This window comes from Trichomycterus rosablanca, chromosome 1 (genome assembly GCF_030014385.1).
Source record: "Trichomycterus rosablanca isolate fTriRos1 chromosome 1, fTriRos1.hap1, whole genome shotgun sequence".
Classification (NCBI taxonomy): domain Eukaryota; kingdom Metazoa; phylum Chordata; class Actinopteri; order Siluriformes; family Trichomycteridae; genus Trichomycterus; species Trichomycterus rosablanca.
In genome coordinates this window covers 65164985-65187941 of record NC_085988.1, presented here as the reverse complement: position 1 = coordinate 65187941, position 22957 = coordinate 65164985, and the positions used below count along the sequence as shown (strand labels likewise).

The window sequence follows — 22957 nt, the reverse complement described above, 5'->3', positions numbered from 1 at the left end:
CTTTAGTGCACTTTAGCATACTCAAGATTAGTATACTTAAGTATACTTTTTTTTCACCAGGGTGGGCTTGTTAGGATGTGTATAAAACAGTGTCTGATTCATTTAAAATAAATGCATTTTATTCTATATATTTATTATTTTTTTCTATTATTTAGAAGATAAAAAACACAGTACTGGTCACTATAGTACTGGTTAAAAACAACCAAGTAAATTTCAATTTTTAAGTAAAAATAAAATATTCCTCCTTTACAGTAAAATATTGCCTTGCTGAGCATTCTCACAGTAACAGTTCTAACAAAAAAAAATAGTCCTAAACACTGAAATTAATTTGTAACTGCTAATTCACCAACCTGGAACAATAAAAGCGCTGACCGCTGTGACATACACCTACGACGCATAACATTATGACCACTGACAGGTGACGTGAATAACACTGATTATATCTTCATCACGGCACCTGTTAGTGGGTGGGATATATTAGGCAGCAAGTGAACATTTTATCTTCAAAGTTGATGTGTTAGAAGCAGGAAAAATGGGCAAGCGTAAGGATTTGAGCGAGTTTGACAAGGGCCAAATTGTGATGGCTAGACAACTGGGTCAGAGCATCTCCAAAACTGCAGCTCTTGTGGGGTGTTCCCAGTCTGCAGTGGTCAGAATCTATCAAAAGTGGTCCAAAGAAAGGAACAGTGGTAAACCGGCGACAGGGTCATATGTGGCCAAGGCTCATTAATGCACATGGGGAGCGAAGGCTGGCCTGTGCGTTCCGATCTAACAGATGAGCTACTGCAGCTTAAATTGCTGAAGAAGTTAACGCTGGTTCTGATATAAAGGTGTCCGAATACACAGTGCATCACAGTTTGTTGCTTGTGGGGCAGTAAAAGGGGGACCAACACAATATTAATATTAAACCTAATCGGTTTATTTCTTGTTTAGATATTTAAATTCTATTGGTTTAATACAACAATTAATTAAATAGAAACAACATTTCAAAATACACATCTCAGATTTACTTTAAGAGTGGTCAGCTTTTTACCTAAAGGTTTCAAATTCTTCTAATTTAAACAATACAAAGCACAATAAAAATCTAATTCCTACCCAATGTTTGAGCAATTTCCCACTTTTTCCCCTCCAATCTAGTCGTGCACAGTTCCCAGATTGTAAGTTTCTCCATCGCAGACCCCCCACCACAACTGAAGAGAGCTGCAGACAATCACACAGACCCTCTGACCCCAGCAAGACACACACTGCTATCCATGAGTCCATTCCTCAAACAGGTGCCTCAAGGTGGAACCCATTAACCCTTACTTCTTATGCACAGCCAGCTGTGCCTGTTGGATGCCCCGCCAGGGCATTTATTAGCCATTAGATGAGAGCTACTTCACCCATATGTATCGGGGCGCTCTCTTAGGTCTAGCAAGCTGAACTTGCTGTCTGTCCCAAGCTCCTGCTTAAAGACTCATGGGGATCGTGCGTTTGAGGTCAACGCTCCAAAATTATGGAATGCACTACCCAACTTTTTAAGATCTGCAGATTCTTTTAAAAAAGAAAAAAGCTTTTTACTTAAAGGTTTCAAATTCTTCTAATTTAGTTAAATAAACTCAGGTATTTCACCGACCGTCCCTGCTAACAGTGGTATACAATCAATTAAATCAATTTTCCATGGTTTTGGAATAGGATGTCCAACAAGCTCATGGTCAACTGTCCATATACATCTGGTCATATAATGTATATCAGTGGCAAATGACAGGCTGATGAGCACAGATTACTAGATATCCACCCCAAACATAGTTACAATTGGCCAGACTAAAGATTTTGAGAATGTGCCCCACCTTTTGATCAACACAGTGTTTGTAATAAAAAAAACACAATAAGTATCATGTTACTTCATGTTATCCTACACAGGAACAAAACTAATTTAGGAGTAATTTAATAATTTAATCATTTTTATTTACAAATTATTAATATAACTGGAGACAAAAAAGAGTTTAACTTAAACATTTAACATTTTTATATTTACACACAGAAATGAAGTTTAACATTTATAACATTTACATTTGCACACTGATTGCACATTCTTTAGCTGCAAGGCACTTTCTGAATTGGCTTCTTGCCAAAAGGCCAGTTAACCTACATAATGTTAGTGAGCTGGATTAACTTGTGTCTTTATTGTACAATTTGCTATTTTGTTAAAGCTGTGTACTAATAATATGAAACAATCTGCTTCTCTGAAGAGAAAAGGGCACTTTTTCTGTTGCTGCTGCACATTTATTAAATATATTAGGATTAAACCCAGGTCCAAAGGATCACATTAACATTTTTATTTAAATTAAAAACCTTTCATACAATAAAATATCTTGTTAAATTTGAATGCATTTCCATAATGAAATATTTTTAAGCGACAAAGAAAAGTAAACTTAAGTGTTTGGCAGACCAAGCAGCCATAAATAAATAAAAAAGTGACGACAGTGATGACACACTAGCACACCGGAGCTGACACCTCAAACTCACAAGCTTGAATGTCAGCTCTGCTACTGGACAGGCCGGGCACCTATACGAACAATGGCTCGTCCGTGGGTGGGATTGCCGGAGAAGAATTTCTCATAACTGATGCAAATACAACCTCTACTGGCTAATGAACTTAATAACTCATGAAAGAAGAAATCAAACTTAAGTAATAATAATTCTTAGTTCTACCCACTTTAATCTGCTTTTAAATCTCATATTTACACTCAGGAATAAAGTTTAACTGACAGATCCTAAATGGTTTCAGGTAGATACTTTTTTTAATGATTTGATGCCTTAGTATATGTATGTGTTTCAAATCTTTACACTGTTACATCATGCAACATGTAATAATTTTATTTTTTAATATAAACATTTGTTTAGATTTTCAATTCTACTCATTTTATTGTCTATAGCAACTGAGTCAGTAAAACTGCTGGAACTCCCTCCCTCTTTCACTGTGATAGTTGCCTTAGCAACCAAGGCAAATCTTCCTTTTCTCAAACAGATGTCCCATTTAGTTTGAAATTAGAATGTGTAAAAACCCAAGAGAGTCAAATTATTTGAAACTTCTTGGGCAGGGGGAGGAGAAAAAAGGGAAGTGAGAACGAAAGAAAGTAAGAGAGACAGGAGATGAAGAAGGTGGATCCAGAGGAATGAAAGAAGGAAGGAAGAGTGAAGAAAGAAATGCATGTTGGTTCATTCTGCAGCATAGGTGGAGAAATGTCTTGTTTAGCTTTCAGTGTGGGACAGCTCTCTTATTCATTCAATGCTATGCAAAGCATGGGTATTGCTGCTATACAGGAAAGGTGGGAGGGGTAAAACACACAATACGACACAATGACTGACAAGTTACTTGTATTGGCTTATAGGCGTATATCAAACTGACACCAAATAGTAACATTGGAGTCCGTTATGGTGGAAAATGATGGCTTTGACACACTTTCAATGACATTTTTATATTGTGAATGGCAAGAGTTTATTGTTACAGCACTGAACACCCACATTCATAAAGAACCCAAAGTACCAAAGTCCAGCCATTGATTCTTTGTCATAACTTGCTTTGAGAGATAAAAAAAAAAAAAAATGACATCAAAACGTCTCTAGTGGCTAAGCTGGCAGAAGAAAGTGAAGAACTGTTTATTACAGATAGCCAAGCAAGCTCGAAAACAGAAGGTGAGAAGAAAGGAAGCAAAAATAAAATAAGGAAAGAATAAAACAGGGCATGAAGAGGGCGTAACAAATAAAATAGGGCATGTTACACATCGTGTCTATTTAGTTACAAACATATACAATGATCTAGCCTTGCTCTTTCTTTCAAGATGGAAAATCTTCTTTTTACTATAGTGAAGATCAAAAATAAACTTATAATGCCAATAAAGCCTTTTCATTATCACGTAAATTTTAAATAATCAAGATGACACAGTAAATTTTGCAAAAAGCACAGGACAGCATAGTGTTTCTCTCTGGGTGGTAAGAACGCCTTTCCTTTCTCTGCTGTAACTAAACATTAGTTAATTGTGGGGGTCTATTAGCGTATGTATACAAAATAGAGCAGTCTGTACTTTTCTTTAAGTGTTTGCATTTGAGTGTACACTGATCAGCCATAACATTAAAACCACCTCCTTGTTTCTACACTCACTGTCCATATTATCAGCTCCACTTACCATATAGAAGTACTTTGTAGTTCTACAATTACTGACTGTAGTCCATCTGTTTCTCTGCATGCTTTGTTAGCCCCCTTTCTTGCTGTTCTTCAATGGTCAAGACTCTCCCAGGACCACCACAGAGTAGGTATTATGGTGGATCATTCTTAACACTGCAGTGACACTGACATGGTGGTGGTGTGTTAGTGTGTGTTGTGCTGGTATGAGTGGATCAGACACAGCAAAGCTGATGGAGTTTTTAAACACCTCACTGTCACTGCTGGACTGAGAATAGTCCACCAAACAACAATATCCAGCCAACAGCGCCCCGTGAGCAGCGTCCTGTGACCACTGATGAAGGTCTAGAAGATGACCAACTCAAACAGCAGCAATAGAAGAGCGATCGTCTCTGACTTTACATCTACAAGGTGGACCAACTAGGTAGGAGTGTCTTATAGAATGGACAGTGAGTGGACACGGTATTTAAAAACTCCAGCAGCGCTGCTGTGTCTGATCCACTCATAACAGCACAACACACACTAACACACCACCACCATGTCATTGTTACAGCAGTGCTGAGAATGATCCACCACCTAAATAATACCTGCTCTGTGGTGGACCTGTGGGGGTCCTGACTACTGAATAAGAGGGTGAAAGCAGGCTAAAAAAGCATGCAGAGAAACAGATGGACTACAGTCAGTAATTGTAGAACTACAAAGTGCTCCTATATGGTAAGTGGAGCTGATAAAATGGACAGTGAGTGTAGAAACAAGGAGGTGGTTTTAATGTTATGGCTGATCAGTGTATATGCTCTTATTTAATGCAGAAGCCGTACGATTACATTTCAACTTGCTACAGCTGGCAGCTTACAAACGAGTTTTAATCTTGCAACATGAAGTTAAAGAGCTAATTTACAGTTAAAGCTGCATCCCTGTCGTGAAGGAATGTGCCTAACCCCATTGACCAACACTGCATGGATGCTTAGTCACTACAGTTCATTTACAATCAAACTGAACAATACAAAGCAAATAAAAATCTAATTCCTACCCAATGTTTGAGCAATTTCCCACTTTTTCCCCTCCAATCTAGTCGTGCACAGTTCCCAGATTGTAAGTTTCTCCATCGCAGACCCCCCACCCCAACTGAAGAGAGCTGCAGACAATCACACAGACCCTCTGACCCCAGCAAGACACACACTGCTATCCATGAGTCCATTCCTCAAACAGGTGCCTCAAGGTGGAACCCATTAACCCTTACTTCTTATGCACAGCCAGCTGTGCCTGTTGGATGCCCCGCCAGGGCATTTATTAGCCATTAGATGAGAGCTACTTCACCCATATGTATCGGGGCGCTCTCTTAGGTCTAGCAAGCTGAACTTGCTGTCTGTCCCACGCCCCTGCTTAAAGACTCATGGGGATCGTGCGTTTGAGGTCAACGCTCCAAAATTATGGAATGCACTACCCAACTTTTTAAGATCTGCAGATTCTGTAGATTCTTTTAAAAAACAACTAAAGACTTTTCAAGCAGGCATTTGTATAATGTTGAATGAATTATTTATTTATTTGTATTTATTTATTTATTTATTTATTCTATATAGTTATTTATTATTATTATTGTTTAATTTATTTTATGTTGTGTTTTATTATGTAGATGTGTGTGTATATTTTGTCATGCACTGTTTTTGTAAAGCACTTTGTGATTCTTATCTGTGAAAAGTGCTATATAAATACATTTTACTTACTTACTTACATAGACATAATCAATCTTGTTTGTATGTGTCGCCTGACCAACCAATTGCACCACTACGAATTTGAAGCCTGGATTCCAGGGGTAGTGGGCTAATGCAATTTAGCTCTGCACCTCCCAAGCACCACATTTTAAACTTTTTTTCTTAATTGCTTTATTCTTGTTATGGTGGGTTCTGTGCTACGGCAACACCTGGTACAAGGCAGTAACACACCCTGGCCAGCGCTCCAGTTCATTGCAGGGCAACACACTTTGTCACTCTTATGACTTACACCTAGTAGTAATTTATAGCTCTAGTTCACCTTATGCATACTTTATGGATGAGAAATAAAAAACAAAGTATCTAGCGCATGGGTGTCAAACTCATTTTCATCGAGGGCCACATCTGCATTATGGTGGCCCTCAAAGGGCCGATTGTAACGTATCCTGCTGTAATTGCTGTCTGCCTTTTAAATCTTGGACAATTTTTTATGGAGGATAAATTCTGTTTGGTGTCAAAATGCCAAATTTATACTGTATATTTATAATGTATATCTACATTTATATTGTACTCCTTTACCACAGACACGGCCTCTTAACACAAGAGACGTACCAAACTTGTATTCACTTTCACATCTTTCATTAAATTCCCTTCCTTCTGTTTGGTTTTTAAAGTACTCAACAGAGTCCAAGCATCCAAACATTTATAAACTAAAACTAACTATGCCTTCTTTATTCAGATATACAAATACATTTTAGCATTGTTTTTCTCAGCTCAAATATAAGCAACACATTTTTTTCATTTTTAGTATCATAACTTAATAACCTATAAAAACAATTACATTACACATTATAAAAAAAAAACACAATCATATATGGGTGTCCAGGTGGCAAAGCAGTAAATGACACTAATCCACTATCACTGCGGTCCAGCTTTTGAATCCCCAGAGGTTCTATCGGCCAGCTTCTACATACAGACATAATTGGCTTTGTCTGGGTTAGGTGGCCAAGGTTCCATGATGGACTGGCAACCTGTCCGGTGTGTGTTACTGCATTACACTCAGTAATTCTGGGGAAACCAGACACACTACAAGCCTGACACAAATAAAACGGTGGTAAAACATGAAAATGAAATGAATTCAATGAAAAATATATATATTTTTTTTTTTAAAGAAAGACTGCTTGTATTTAAATAATTAAAAAAATTAGTAAGTATCTACCTGGGTTGTTTTCACCCAACTAGTTTAAGTTTTGTAAACATGCTGTTATGTAGACTCTCAGACGGCACTAATTCCTTAAGACCTCTTTGGTGGAAAATTAGAACCTCCAGGAATCCCACAGCCATGAGAATTTGGCTATTGCATTATATAATTTTTTTATTGTTATATTTCTTGCATTTTTTCAGTAAAGATATATCCAATTCCCCATTGTTCATATTTGCAACCTCTGCCGCATGTGCACTTTTAATGCTGCATATGTAGGAGTCTTGCACATGTGTCTTAGAACATGTTAATAAGTCGCCAGCTGCGTCTTTTCATCAGCCAGAAGTAAATATTAAAATGCTTTAGACAGACACAAAAGAACAAGCTCAGATCTCTGTATTTTGAATAAAGAGGCCTTTAGCTTGTTCCTTTGTGCCTGTATAAAGCTTTTCAAAACTTTTAGCGGCATGGAGGTGATTTCCAATCCGACCTTCCCTCTCTCCGATAAGGCCAACTGTGTCTGTAGCTGGTGGCACCACTGGGTCTTGAACCTGGGCCTCCGCAGTGGTGAGCTAATGTGTTAGACTGCTGCGCCACCTGAAAGCATTATTCATTTATTGTAAGAAATTGATTTCTGCTGTGTGATTATTAAAGGTGGCATATAAAGACATAGCTAGGGGGGGTGCTCCACATGTATGCCCACCACAGCGTGGCAGTTGTTAATTGAACAGGGCCCCCTGTGACCAGCCCTACATAGCCAAAGCAGTGAACTTATTCTCTGAGGACAGACCCAGCAACAACAGTGCTAATCTCTCGCCTCGTCCCAAATCACACCTAGCATCAACTGGCGCCTTAATTAATTCACCAAGGCATACGGGCAAGGTTAACCATTAAAACACACAACCTTATGTCTACTCAAACGAAAGGACCATCCCCACCCAGTCATTAGGCATAACTCTTCTCTCGCAAACATCTTTCTCTCCTCATGAATTTCTTTCATTTGAGAATGGTCATTAGCAGATGAGAGCAAGTGGCCTACATCAGTAAAAAAAAGTCATCAAACTAAAAGAAAAATAATAGGAAATACACTTTCTTTTGTTTCTTTCGTTCTTTAGGGCCGTCTGTCTTTTTTTGATCTTTTTTTGTCTTATAATTGGGATACTACAAAAGAGAATCAAATCCTCAATAATTAAAAAATCTAATTACGGTGTCTTTTGCAGCTCTGGCATTAATTATTTCTCGTGCATTCAGGGTAGACGACGTCTTTTTATTTTCATTTAAAAGTGTTTCTTCACCCCTCCTCCACTCTGCATTTTGTTATTCTCCATCCATTGCTTACTAAGCATGGTGTATCAAGTCACACTGTTAGTTCTTACTGACCCTATAAACAAGTTTTTACTGCTAGTTTGAAATGAAAGACACAGACACACACATACAAGCACCATGAGGCTGATTCAGAGAGAATTGGGAGCATGGTTTATCTGTCTTTGTCTAAAACCAGCATGTGTGGTGCTCAGCAAAATCCGCTGAGCCCCCTGCCACGTTCAAAGCAGCTCACTGCCCAGAGAGACAAATGGAGGGAGAGGAAGCAAGTGAGACAGAACATGGGGAAAGAGACTGTCAGTGGCAAACTTGGACAGCTTATATTTCTTATGTGTTAAGTCATAACCAATCATAACCAAACAATGTTCAGTAAATGAAAAGTATGTGTTAATGCCCATTAAAATACCAAAATCAATCCAGGAGCATCTTCGCTCAATGAAGAAAGGGTGACGTGTGTATGGCATGCTTGTTAAGGTAACAGAAATTGACAAACCTTGACCTTGACTTTTTCATCCTCAGCTCTTCCCTATTGCTACACAGATCACACCCTGCTACCACAAAAAGGTAACAGCAACATTATAAAAATACAACCCTGTATGTTGGAACTCCAGTTTACCTTCCTCCAATTATTCCATTCTTTCTTTAACTGTATCCATCCATCTTGATAATGACTGTCCTCTTCCTCTTTACCTCCACCCCTTCATAGCATAATTGTATTTTCTAACTGGTTCTTCTTATAATGTGTCCAAAATAAGAGAGCTTTAGTTTAGTCATCTGGGATTTAAGGGAAAGGTTTGGTTTGATTTGGTTGAGGATCTATTTATTTGTCTTTTTTATTTGTCTCATGAGTCTTGCCAGCACTGAAGTTCAAAAGGATCAATATTCATCCTGTTCTGCTTTATTGTTGTCCAGTTTTTATATCCATAAAGAACAACAAAGAAGACGACAGGTCTGTTGGACAATTTGTTAGTCCGAGTACGTAATCCCTAAACAAAAGCATATATTTTTACAGCATTTATTGTCCTGAATTACAATACTAAACGATGATCATATTTCCGCCAAACACCTGTATCTTGAAAGTATACACCATTTCTTATCATACACAAGCTTTTGCACAGAGAGTCATGCACCGACCTCCATTATCCCCTGTCTCATTGTGCGCCATCCATCAGCCAGCAGAGGCTGTAATTGCAGCAGTTATAAAGAAACCCTGTTCAGCTATGGTACCGCTCCTTACAGACACAGCCAGTCTGTGTAATCACCTGGCTCGCTGATAACAGAGCTGAGATTTGAACTCGGGAGCTTGAGATCTCAGCACTGGTGGGATTGTGTATTTTACCACTGTGCCACCCAAGGATGTCTTAAATAGCCATTATTAGCTGATGATGAATCATTAACCTAAATCCTAACAACAACTTATTTAAAGATTTAACACATCACTGAGTTTTATGTCAACAAGGTTTAAGGCTTTATTAAATTAACAACAGCTTAATGTGGCAGCAAACATGAACACAAACAACATGACCAGAGCTGGTCCAGCATTTAGTTCATTACATCTAAATGTGTTAATCAAACAGAGATGGAGCTAATTACTAAACTCTATTCCCAAAAACCTTAGTTAATATACTAAGTTCAGAAGAGCCTTTATACCTTTACCGTTATGCTAAAGCATACGGCAAAATATATGTTAATGTTAAATAATAATGGTATACATACAGTACATATCCACACAGGCCACAGTAACACATAATAAATTCCTTGTTGATGATATAGCAATGCATAATAGATTCCCAGTTGATGAATGTAATAGGCAGTTGATTCTTTGTTTATGAATCAAATGATTCAAAAGCAAATTAACACTGACTGAACAGAAACTGACACCTTTAGCATGTAACAGCCCATATGCACTGAAGTTGTCAAATTTAATCACAGTTGATTAATTACTTAGTTATCAGTTATTTGTTTAATCAGGTAATAATTAACATCTCTAGTTCCACAAAAATGTTTATGAACATATAACTTAAAATAATGGATTTGCGAAAACTAATATCACAGACAACTGGTCCTTAAATGTCTTTAATCCTTCAATTATTGCAAGCTGTGCAGGACCTGAGACAGAATAGAAGCCCGAAAACAATGTGTTTCCTTCATTATCTGACTCATTTATGTTTGGGCAGAATGTATGTAAGGGTCATTAAGACTTGTAAGGATACATTAAATGTAAAAAATAATAATAATAATATTATTATAATAAATAGGGCTGACTCGATACCACTTTTTTATGTCTTTTTTATGTGCGATACCGCAAATTGAATATCCTCTCAAACAACTAAGCAGTAATAATACGTCTCAATGCACCATGGTTAAACTAGCTATCTAAATAACAATGCTCAGACTGTGAAACAAATATTCTAAAGGAATAAATACAGAACCTACAACATCACACTTATGCAAAACTGCTGTTTTTATTTTCACTTTTACACACAGAACATTTAGCAGCATTTTTGGCTTGTTCAACAAAAGTGTCTACGATTGGAAAATGTGGATGTGGATTAAAGTTCTCTCACGTTTTTAGATATTAAAAACCAAAGCGCGCTTATAAAAAAAAAACCTGCTGGATTTTGAAGAGGACATCTGTGGCTAAACGGGAAACAGTGTAGTTTGTTTTATTTCATAACACTAATGGATTAATGGTTGAGGATGTGAGAGATCTCCAAGTTGGGCAAGATAGGTTTTCTTTATCTCAGGTGAGCGATTTATCATTTATAAAGCAATTTTTATTGTGTTTAAACAGTGTTTTTAGATGTGGCAGCAGTAGATGATTTTTTAAAATGCATAAAGTTTAAGTAGATCAGTGTGTTTTAATTTCTGAATGGCTGTTGCGGATGAGTTGTAGATCAGTGGCACATGTTAATGATGTCATAAAAAGTGAGCTGGCAATAAACGATGCTCTGTTGGAACATATCTTTGTGTGTTATTTGCTTTACACACAAACAATGGGCTAATTTACATTAAGTGGTATTACATTAAGCAACAGTATCGGATCGGATTACACGTTTTTTTCCTTCCGATATCCGATCCAGTGATTTGGGCCAATATCGGACCGATACAGATACCAAGTATCGGATAGGTGCCAGCCCTAATAATAAATATATAATAAAATATATAATTATAAGGGCCCATTTTTTCTTCTAACTGTAGTATTTTTATTTTTATTTGAACATATATGCATAAAAGCATTTTGTAATTCACACTTTCTAAAAACAGCACCTACTCTACCCCCAATATCCCACCCACCTCTCACTATATCTCCCACATACACATGCACTCATACATGCACAAATGCACTTCATTGGATCTTCGGATGACAAATGACTTGTAAACTTGCATTAGCATCAACAGAAAAGAAAGAACGCCACATGTTTCCCCCATGCTGTCCCGTTCATTTCAATATCACTGCTTGAAAAACAGTCAGAATTTAAGGAAATACACTGTGTGCCAAGATCTCATTTAAACCTGCTGAAAGTGTGTACATCACTAGCATCACTGACCTCATGGTCAAAGAAAGGCCCTGACAAAAACAGTTAACATTTAGAAGTAAGAAACACAGAGAGAGTGAAATAAAATACTTATTTTGGAAAAATTTGCCCTGATGGACAGAGGAAGCCAGAAATTGAATTGAATTATTAATGGAAAAATAACAGGGTAAAAAGAGTCAAATAATGATTAGACCGAGGCCGTCGAAACACCAGGATTCGTACCCATAAAGCCTTCATCCTTAGCAGAACAATATCACCATGGTGACTGGGGCTTTTTCCTCCCACTGAGAAGAACTACGTCTGACACTGAGTGACAGGATGAAGAAAGTAGATAAAGGAATAGAAGGATGGACTGTGTAAGAATGAAGTGCAGGGAGGTAGAGGGTGAAAAAAGAGTTCACCTAAACATTTTTCTCTCTAACCTAGTTCTATTACCAGGCTTTAGCAGCACAGATATTTTATTTAGAACTACCACAGCAGACCACACTTTAAAAAAAACGGGCTACCTCTTTAGAAATCAGTGATGTTCCTATTCCATTGCACGTTACCCTATAGTACGTAAGTCCACATTTAGCAGCTGCTTTCATTGCCAAGTAACCAATGCTATACTTAAGTACCCATTCTAAATTTGGTTTGCCTTTTTGGCCAGAGGCCAATCATATCAAAGCAGCCAATCTGGGCTGAGCAAGAAACAAAGCAGACCACTGATTGATCAAATGCAATCATTACAAAATCCCACTGGAGTGAGAAAGAACAAGTGTCATATTTAAAACCTAACTGCTTTTTTGGACTAAAAAGAGGTTTAGCTAAATACACCAGAAAATCAAAATCACTGAAAAGTGCTATTGCTCAGCTGACAAGGTACAGGTTCTTATTAGTAAGTAATCAGAGGAGGAATTGCAATAGCCTCAATATAAAACTGTTTTCAAAAACAGATTCACAGAGAATACAATAAAAGACATACACCAACCAGGCATAACATTATGGTCACTGACAGGTGAAGTGATTACATTTTCAGCATTTAGCAGACGCTTTTATCCAAAGCGACTTACACAGTGAGCAGAACACAATGAGCAATTGAAGGTTAAGGGCCTTGCTCAGGGACACAACAATGGCAACTTGGTGGTGGCGGGGCTTGAACCGGCAACCTTCTGTTTACTAGTCCAGTACCTTAACCACTAAGCTATCACTGGCCCCATTAACACTGATTATCTCTTCATCATGGCACCTGTTAGTGGGTGGGATATATTATGCAGCGAGTACACATTTTATCCTCAAAGTTGGAAAAATGAGCAAGCGTAAGGATTTGAGCGAGTTTGACAAGGGCCAAATTGTGATGGCTAGACGACTGGGTCAGAGCATTTCCAAAACTGCAGCTCTTGTGGGGTGTTCCCGGTCTGCAGTGGTCGGTATCTATCAAAAGTGGTCAGAGGAAGGAACAGTGGTAAACAGGCAACAGGGTCATGGGCGGCCAAGACTCATTGATGTACGTGGGGAGCGAAGGCTGGTCCGTGTGGTCTGATCCAACAGACGAGCTACTGTAGCTCAAATCGCTGAAGAATTAATGCTGGTTCTGATAGAAAGGTGTCAGAATACATACATACACAGTTGCAGGACTTTTTTGGCAGCAAAAGGGGGACCAACACAATAGTAGGAAGGTGGTCATAATGTTATGCTTGATCGGTGTGCCATAGTTTAGCAAACCTGTGTTATAAAAAAGTTCAGAAAGTTAAAGACTGCAACAACTGCAGCAAAGCAACGTAAAAATCTACTGATATAGTTTAATTTCTGTGGCATAATTACTCTTAACATCTGGTATAGAACTCTCCCACAACATTACCTTCAGCAAACCCCTCCTATTTTAATGCGTACCCGTGTGCAATTAGAAGACAATAGCACATTGGGTACAGCACGGATAGTTCTGGATTTTGATGCGTAACAAATTGGACTGTATGGTAGCGTGAAATGGAAAAGAAGCATAAACTTCTATCTCACAGGTTTGTAACTGTAATGATAAAATAACTGATTTAGAAAATGTTTCAGTCGGGATTTTATTTCTTTTAACTGGACACCTTTTAATATGGCCACAAGCTAAAGCACAGTACAATGTAGGAGTATACCTTTCACTGCATAAGAAGATGAGTAATGATTAGTTAAAGAAGAATTACCTGCTCGCTCTCCCTTTTAGTTATGCTAAAATAATTAGGGGTGCCAGAGTCTGCTACTCTCTGCAAAACTGACATTTTACTCTTAACAATTTCACATTTTAACTATATTTTCTGTTGTTTTACCCCGAGGTGGTTTTGACAGAAACCTGTTTACCCACCCGAGGTTAAAGACTGCAAGTCGAGACTACTGTGCCAACAATGCTGCTCCTGCTAGATGTGATGGGGACCCGGCATGTTGCACCAAAAATGTCCAGAACTCACTACAGTTGACTAAACTGAATAATGAAGAACTTCAATTGTTTACATTATTTATTTCATTTTTGCTAGTTATATCTTTTAGTTTAATTTAATTTTGTGTATTTTTGATTTGTGTACATCCTATTTATTCAAATTTTCCTCCAGGTAACTTAAGGAGGATGGGGGTCCCTGCTGAGTCTGGTTCCTCTCAAGGTTTTTTTTCTGTATTTTTAAAGGAGTTGTTTTCTTGCCACTGTCGCCCTCGGCTTGCTCAACAGGGGCTTGGTCTGTCTGTCCTGGATTCTGTAAAGTTGTTTTGAGACAATGTCCATTGGCGCTATACAAATAAATTTGACTTGACTTGACTTGAAGATGGTCGAGTTACATGGATTTTATATCATTTTTATTTTTGTTTAAAGTTGGGCTGGACAGTGTGATGGTACAGTATACACCAATCAGTCATAACATTAAAACCACCTCTTTGTTTCTACACTCACTGTCCATTTTATCAGCTCCACTTACCATATAGGATCACTTTGTAGTTCTACAATTACTGACTGTAGTCCATCTGTTTTTATGCATGGTTTGTTAGCCCCCTTTCATGCTGTTCTTCAATGGTCAGGACCCCCACAGGACCACCAGAGAGCAGTTATTATTTGGATAAGACACAGCAGCGCTGCTGGAGTTTTTAAACACCTCACTGTCCCTGCTGTACTAAGAATAGTCCACCAACTAAAAATATCCAGACAACAGCACCCTGTGGGTAGTGTCCTCTGACCACTGATGAAGGTCTAGAAGATGACCAACTCAAACAGCAGCAATAGATGAGTGATCGTCTCTGACTTTACATCTACAAGGTGAACCAACTAGGTAGGAGTGTCTAATAGAGTGGATAGTGAGTGGACACTTAAAAACTCCAGCAGCACCGCTGTGTCTGATCCACTCATACCAGCACAACACACACTAACACACCACCACCATGTCATTGTCACATGTCACCACCAAAATAATACCTGATCTGTGGTGGCCCTGTGGGGGTCCTGACCATTGAAGAACAGGGTGAAAGCAATTTAAAAAGTATGTAGAATAATAGATGGACTACAGTCAGTAAATGTAGAACTACAAAGTGCTTCTATATGGTAAGTGGAGCTGATAAAATGGACAGTGAATTAATAATACTAAGCAAAAAAAGTAAGTGTATTTGCTTAAATGGGAGCAAGTACCTCAAGAAATCACATACCAATATCCAACAGCTTGCTTTACTTCTTTTTTAAATGTCACATTAAGTACATTTAGGATGCCTACATTTAACACACACACAAAGAGTACAAATTTTAGGAACAATTATTCAGCACAGGGGACTAATATGTTCCACAACGGGCATCAGTACGCAGCCCCAAGGGCATTCCCAAAACATCACACCCACACTAATAATGCCATGCTCAAATACGTCCAGCTCATATTTCTTCCTCATATTGTCTTTGTACATTGTAGTGGTAACTTATAAGCAATTACATGTTTTTTAAAAGAAAGAAATAAGCAGCACACTGGAGTGTGTCTGATAAAAAGGAAATACAGCCTTGGAGACAGAAGGATGCCAGCAGAAGTGTTAACGAGAGGCAGACAATGGGGGAACTGGGAAAGGATAAAGCAAAAATAGAGGCAGACTTGAGGGGGAAGGGAACATGGAGCAACATATGGTGACAAACAGACAGGGGGAAGAGACGAGGATGATGAGAAAGAGAAAGAAGAGACAAATGTCCCACTTGTCATCCGATTTCATTCAACTTAACACTTTTGACTCTATTTAAGTTTTGACCTTGATTGACACTATGTAAGGCAATTACACATTGCTAATTGCCGCTGGCACTGACACTGTTTCATCCAGGTCAGTTTAAAATGTCTTGTAGTACTATGATATACAACAGACACGGGCACTTGGATACCAATTTAAGGGAGCTGAAAACAGAAATATGACTTTACTGGTGTGACTATCAATTACTTAAAAAGCAAAACTCAAAAAGTCCTAAACTAATATAAAGAAATAGCAAAAATAGATTTTAAACTGAGCTTTATCTGAAATGACAACATATTGAAATTATGTGGACACCTGGTAATAAGCTTGTTTGGCATCCACTTCCCATTTGCCTGCACTCTTCTGAGAAGGCTTTCCACAGGACTGATCTGTGTAGGGAAATTTGTGCCTTTCTAATCAAAACAGCATTTTTGAGTGTTAGTGTTAGTGTTAGTTGAGGAGTCTTGGGTTCAATCAATGTTTCAATTGATTGCATGGGGTTTAATGGGGTTAAGGCCAAAAACTATTGTAGTAGTACATTTGCACCAAGCTCACCCAACTATGTCTTTATGGACTATGATTTGATTACAGGGAGCACAGTCATGGTAAAACAGTAGAGAGCTTTGCTTAAACTGTAGCCACAAATTTTGAAGCACGTTATTTATTGAACAAAACTGATTGTATCAACTTGTTAGTTTATAACTTGGTAACCTGTGTGGCTTAAACACCTGAACTCAGTCATTGGAAGGGGTGTCCACCAGAGATGGGGACTCAAGTCTTTAGACTTTAGACTCGACTCAAACTCGTTTCGAATTACTCGACTCATGACTCGCAAAAAAATGACTCGTAAACAGCATGTGTTAACATTAGTTACGTGTGACAATCATATATCTAATTATTATTATTATAAATATTCTGCTCGCTAATAACGCTCCGGCCGTCTTAACCCGCAACGAACGCAATGGGTAAATGTTACAGCCAGCTTCCGGCGTAGTGATGAAGCGTCGCTCCGTACTCCCTACACAGTTTGAAGTTCACTTCATTTGAACATTTTCGTTACCTTTTGATTGGAATCTCACTCAACATGGTGGAATACCCTTTGTAGTGCAACAACTGGGTTGAATGGAACGCTCCTACAGAATTGGCGCTAATGGTTGTAATACCGCTTTCTGAACCAATCAGACCTTCTGATTTTAATCTTTTGTAAGAAATGCTGTTATTTGCATTTATTCAGTTTGCGTCACACAGATGATTGTCAATGAAACGCTTGATTGGCTTTCTAACGAATTAGTGTTTTACTTCACATCCAGGAAAAGTTAGGAGGTTTTTAATTATAAGCACATTTACAAAAAAACGGATTATATTCCTAATGGGACACATGGTTATACATTTATTAGCATCTGGAAAAACATAAGCTAAGGTAAGCAGTGGTTATGATTTTTTTTGGCTGTGTTTTGGATTTTGCCCGCTGTGCCATGATTTATCGCGTGCTTTTATTTTGCAATGAGAACAAAACATATCAGTGTAAGCTTTTAACTGGTACCTTCTTGTTACGGAAATTACATTCATTTGCACAATGACTAATCTGTTGTTGTTTTTTGAACTCTGAACTTACATATTATTTGTTTATTTCTACGATACATTTCCAATATATGTTTTGTGTAGATTATATTGACTCGTGACATGACTTGGACTCTAGCCTAAAGACTTGTGACATGACTTGGACTCTAGCCTAAAGACTTGTGACATGACTTGGACTCTAGCCTAAAGACTCGTGACCTGACTTGGACTCTAGCCTAAAGACTTGTGACTTGACTTGGACTCTAGCCTAAAGACTCATGACTTGACTCTGACTCGTATTTTGTGACTTGTGAACATCTCTGGTGTCCACATGTGTTTGGTCATACAGTGTACTTTGTGAAACATCTTTGAGATTTGAACACAGGGTGCTGGGACAGCCTACTATTGCATTAACTTTGTTAGAAAGCTTCGAGACAAGTAGAGGAAGCAGCACTTACCACGGTGAGCCGTAGATGCGAAAGCCTCGCACAGTAACATCAGAGTCCTGCAGGTAGATGCAGTTGGTGAGCATGGACTGCACATTTTCATAGTTCTCAGGCTTTAGCTTAGAGGCAGAGGGGAAGTAGTAGAAGTCCTGCTTGATCAAGTCTGCCATGAACTCCTGATCAAAAGTCAGCTCGTGGTTCCCAGCAATCACTATCTTAATCTCGTAGGGTAAAGTACCTAAAGAGAAAGGACACACAGTCAAGATTAATGTGGCACTAAATAGACAATCTGTAGTTTACACTACATTAATACAACATTTAGAAATTCACTACCACCGAGATCCAGGGTTTAAATCTCAGCTGTGCTATTGGCCGGTTTTGTGTCTATACAGATGATTGGGTCAAGTATGTGACAATTGACAATAATCCAGCATCAAAGAATCGTAACACAAAGTCACTCAGATCATATTTTTACCCCATAATTACTTAACATAAACATTAACTGAAGCTTATGACCAATATGACCACCGCATGTCTAGATGATCAGATAATTACATAAATGAGGTGTGCTGATGTTTCTAATTAAGTGGTTGGTGAATGTGAACTGCTTTTGAAAACTCTTAATGTATGTCTTCAGGTAGCATTACTGAATTATTCTCTTAAGAGCGTACACAGCTATGCGTCTATGCGTATTGCACATCAATGAAAAAACCTTTTTCAGTAAAAGCACAGGTTACAATTACCTGTAATGTCCTGGCCTTTTATTATGCAGAAATTTCTTTTTTACATAGGAGTTTGACTGGTTGAACATACATGGTTTTATACATAAACAACCAAGAACTCGAAATGTGACATTTAGGAAATTTCACATAAAGTGGATTTGACAAAACTGATGCTCAAAACCAAGGTCGTAATTGCACCACCCCCTCCATATTCATATTCAACTCACTAGCTTTGCATAGAGTACAGTCTGTCATCGTTTCTATTAGTTGTTGATATAGCAGGAATGTTTTAGAATGGCAAAAAAACCATTAGATTTGCCCCCCATGTACAATTTATGGCTATGTATCAGCCACAACTTCTCTACTTTTTTATTAATTAAAATTTGCCGCTCAGGTGGCACAGCAGCAGTAAAAACACATGCTGGAACCAGAGCTGGGATCTCGAATACATCGTATCGAATCTCAGCTCTGCCTACCTGCTAAGGCTGAGCGGCCACATGAACAACGATTGGCCTGTTGTTCAGATATGGGCGGGATTAAGCCGGATGGGGTCTCTCTCCAATGACTGGTGCAATTATGACCTCTGCTCGCCGATTGATGGTGCGTGCACAGAGATGAGAATAGAGTGCTCTCAGGGTGTGTCTCTCCGTACACAATGCTGAGCTGCACTGCACTCGTCAATGTGTAGGTGATAAGATGCAAACGGCATGCTGCCCACATGTCGGAGGGGATGTGGGTTAGCTTCGTTCTCCTCAATCAGAGCAGGGATCGGCATTGGTGGAGAGGAAGCATGATGCAATCGGGCAATTGGACGCACTAAAAGTCGGGAGAAAAAGGGGAGAAAATGCATTAAGAAAAAAATTGCCAACATTAATCTACTTCAGAATCAGTTTTACTTAATGAGGTGGGGTAATTAGATATTACCAGAGTAATTTTGTAATTCTTATTTTGATGTTTCACATTATATACAGAATGTGTTCTCTGTTGACAAAGTAACCTTGGTGTTCAAATGATCTGGAACATTATGATTCTTCAAGATTTTCCATGACATTTGAAAAATGTGATTTTACTGAAACACAGTGAGGAGATAGTAATAGTAATGGAGGTACTGTTTGTGCTGTCTCCCCACAATCCTAACAAAACTGGGTTTACAATGTGAAACAATAAATTATGAAAAACAATAAAAAGACAAATTACATAAATAGATACTGTAAATTTACATACCCTAATTACAGCCTACAAACATGTTATGTTCATGTGGGCTAAAAATAATTAACGTGGAACTTGAAACAATGTTTTATTCACAACATAATTTCTCCTGTCTCATTAATATACAGATATGGAGCAAGTACATTAATAAAACCCACTCACCTAAATGTTTCACCTTAAAAATTTTACTTGCCTCTTTATTGTGATGCTATTTAAATCACTCACCTTAGTATTTTTCTTGGCTGATAATCTGTCGGCATTTGTTCACAAAAGCCCACTTGCCAGTTTTAATTCTAAACTGGTTTCTGAAATTTTGACTGTAGGGTGTCTTTATACATATTAACATGACAAGAAAGACCTTGGAAGCCAGAAATGGGAATGTGCATTATTAATCTATTGTTTCTGTTAAGAATTTTGCTCATTGTATTTTTTTTTATTTTTTTATTTTATTTATGCATTTTCTCCCCTTTTTCTCCCTTTTAGCGCGTCCAATTGCCAGATTGTGTCATGCTTCCTCTCCACCAATGCCGATCCCTGTTCTGATTGAGGAGAACAAAGCTAACCCACGCCCCATCCGACATGTGGGCAGCATGCCGTATGCATCTTATCACCTACACTTTAACGAGTTCAGTGCAGCTCAGCATTGTGTATGGAGAGACACACCCTGAGAGCACTCTTTTCTCATTTCTGTGCAGGCGCCATCAATCAACCAGCAGAGTAATTGCACCAGTCATGAGAGAGAGACCCCATCCGGCTTAGTCCCGCCCATATCTGAACAACAGGCCAAACCTTGTTTATGTGCCAGCAGGCAGAGCTGAGATTCGATACGATGTATTCGCGATCCAGCTCTGGTTCCAACGTGTGTTTTTACCGCCGTGCCACCTGAGTGGCCTTGTTCATTGTACTTTGAATATTTTAAATATTTTATTGTTTGGGCGGCATGGTGGCTAAGTGGGTAGCACTGTCATCTCACAGCAAGAAGGTCCTGGGTTCGTTTCCTAGATGGGGCAGTCCGGGTCCTTTTTGTGTGGAGTTTGCATGTTCTCCCCGTCTGCGTGGGTTTCCTCCGGGTGCTCCGGTTTCCTCCCACAGTCCAAAGACATGCAAGTGAGGTGAACTGGAGATACACAATTGTCCATGACAGTGTTTAATATATCCTTGTGAACTGATGAATCTTGTGTAATGAGTAACTACCGTTCCTGTCATGAATGTAACCAAAGTGTAAAACATGACATTAAAATCCTAATAAACAAACAAACAAACAAATATTTTATTGTTTAAATTTCACAGGACTTAAACTGTTGTTTTATCTACTTGCAATAACTAATTTCATATTGTAATACAAACAACATGGAATCTTTTCATTAAGTGTTTTTGGCTGGTAATCATAGTATATATTGAACATAGTATTCGAAATTAAGACTGCCATGATGATCTTAAATCAAATTAAAAGGCAAAATGTATGGATTTAAACACTTTCTCCATTTAGGAAACCACAAATAAATGGATAGTTGGTCATTCAAATGTTCCTTTTTTGGCCAAATTTGTGTTGTTACACTAACAATGTAACAAAAGCTCTATTCTGATTTCTGACCTCTAGGACTGGAGCTGCCCGCCCCGAATATAGACAAAGGCGCAGAGCTTGGGGGTTCTTGGTCATAGAAACTTGTGGTGATCAGGGATGTTGGGTTGCTGTCGTTCTGCCTGTCTTGTCCAAACACTCAGGTTTGATGACGTTACCTGCTCACTCTCCCTTTTAGTTATGTTGTAATAATTAGGGGTGCCGGAGTCTAAAGCTACTCTCTGCAAAACTGACATTTTACTCTTAATGATTTCAAATTTTAACTACATCTTCTGTTGTTTTACCCCAAGGTTAAAGAATGCAAGTCAAGACTGCTGTGCCAACAATGCTGCTGCTGCTAGATGTAATGGACCCTGGTTTGTTTGAACCAAAAATGTCAAGAACTCACTACGGACTTTATCACAGACAAATAATGAAGAACTCCAATAATTTTTTGCTAGTTATAACTTTTAGTTTAATTAAATTTTGAGTATGTATGATTTGTTTAAATCCTATTTATTCAAATTGTCCTCCATGCCACCCAAGGAGGATGGGGATTCCTGCTGAGTCTGGTTCCTCTCAAGGTTTCTTCCTGTAATTTTAAGGAAAATTTTCCTGGCCACTGTTGCCCTCAGCTTGTTCAACGGGGGTTTTGGTCTGTTGGTCCTGGATTCTGCAAAGTTGCTTTGAGACAATGTTCACTGTAAAAAGCACTATACAAATAAATTTGACTTGACCTGACTATTCTTAATTCTGGATGTGGTAGTTACATTTTGACTTGTTGCTGTTCTCTATAAGCACAAGGACCAAAAATCTGAAGGGTCTAATATAGGTAAAGACCACAGTCATAACACAAGAATCCAATCATGAGTTTAGCAGTTGCTAATTAATTAAATTGACAATGACTACTTTAAATAGACAAATACACCATTGAGCTTGGAGTGTTCATCATAACATGCAGATCTTCAGTAAATCTCGAGGAGAGAATTATCTGGTTATACTTTAAAAATGAATCTGAAAACTCAGAGTAAATGAACTGTTTATGATCAAAAGCATATCAACACATCTGTGAAGCAGTTGCGAACATTTATGGCTGTCTGGAATCAGCGATGCCTTCTTGTTTTAATTAGACCAAGATGGTTTGTTTGTTTGATTATTAGGATTTTAACGTCATGTTTTACACTTTGGCCACATTAATGACAGGAATGGTAATTACTCATTACACAAGTGTCATATCAAACACAGTCATGGACAATCCAGTATCTCCAATTTACCACTTGCATTTCTTTGAACTGTGGGAGGAAACCCACGCAGACACGGGG

The 22957-nt window shown here is 38.3% G+C and overlaps 1 protein-coding gene across 2 annotated transcripts in view; it reads right to left on the bottom strand.

The window, feature by feature from the left end:
* Window positions 1-22957, bottom strand: part of mpped1 (metallophosphoesterase domain containing 1) — a 79604-nt gene that overhangs the window by 38502 nt on the left and 18145 nt on the right. For both annotated transcript variants that reach the window (XM_063005376.1, XM_063005368.1), the window contains one exon: window positions 18156-18381. In XM_063005376.1, the coding sequence (XP_062861446.1) occupies window positions 18156-18381 (226 nt within the window). The remainder of the gene's footprint in view (window positions 1-18155; window positions 18382-22957) is intronic.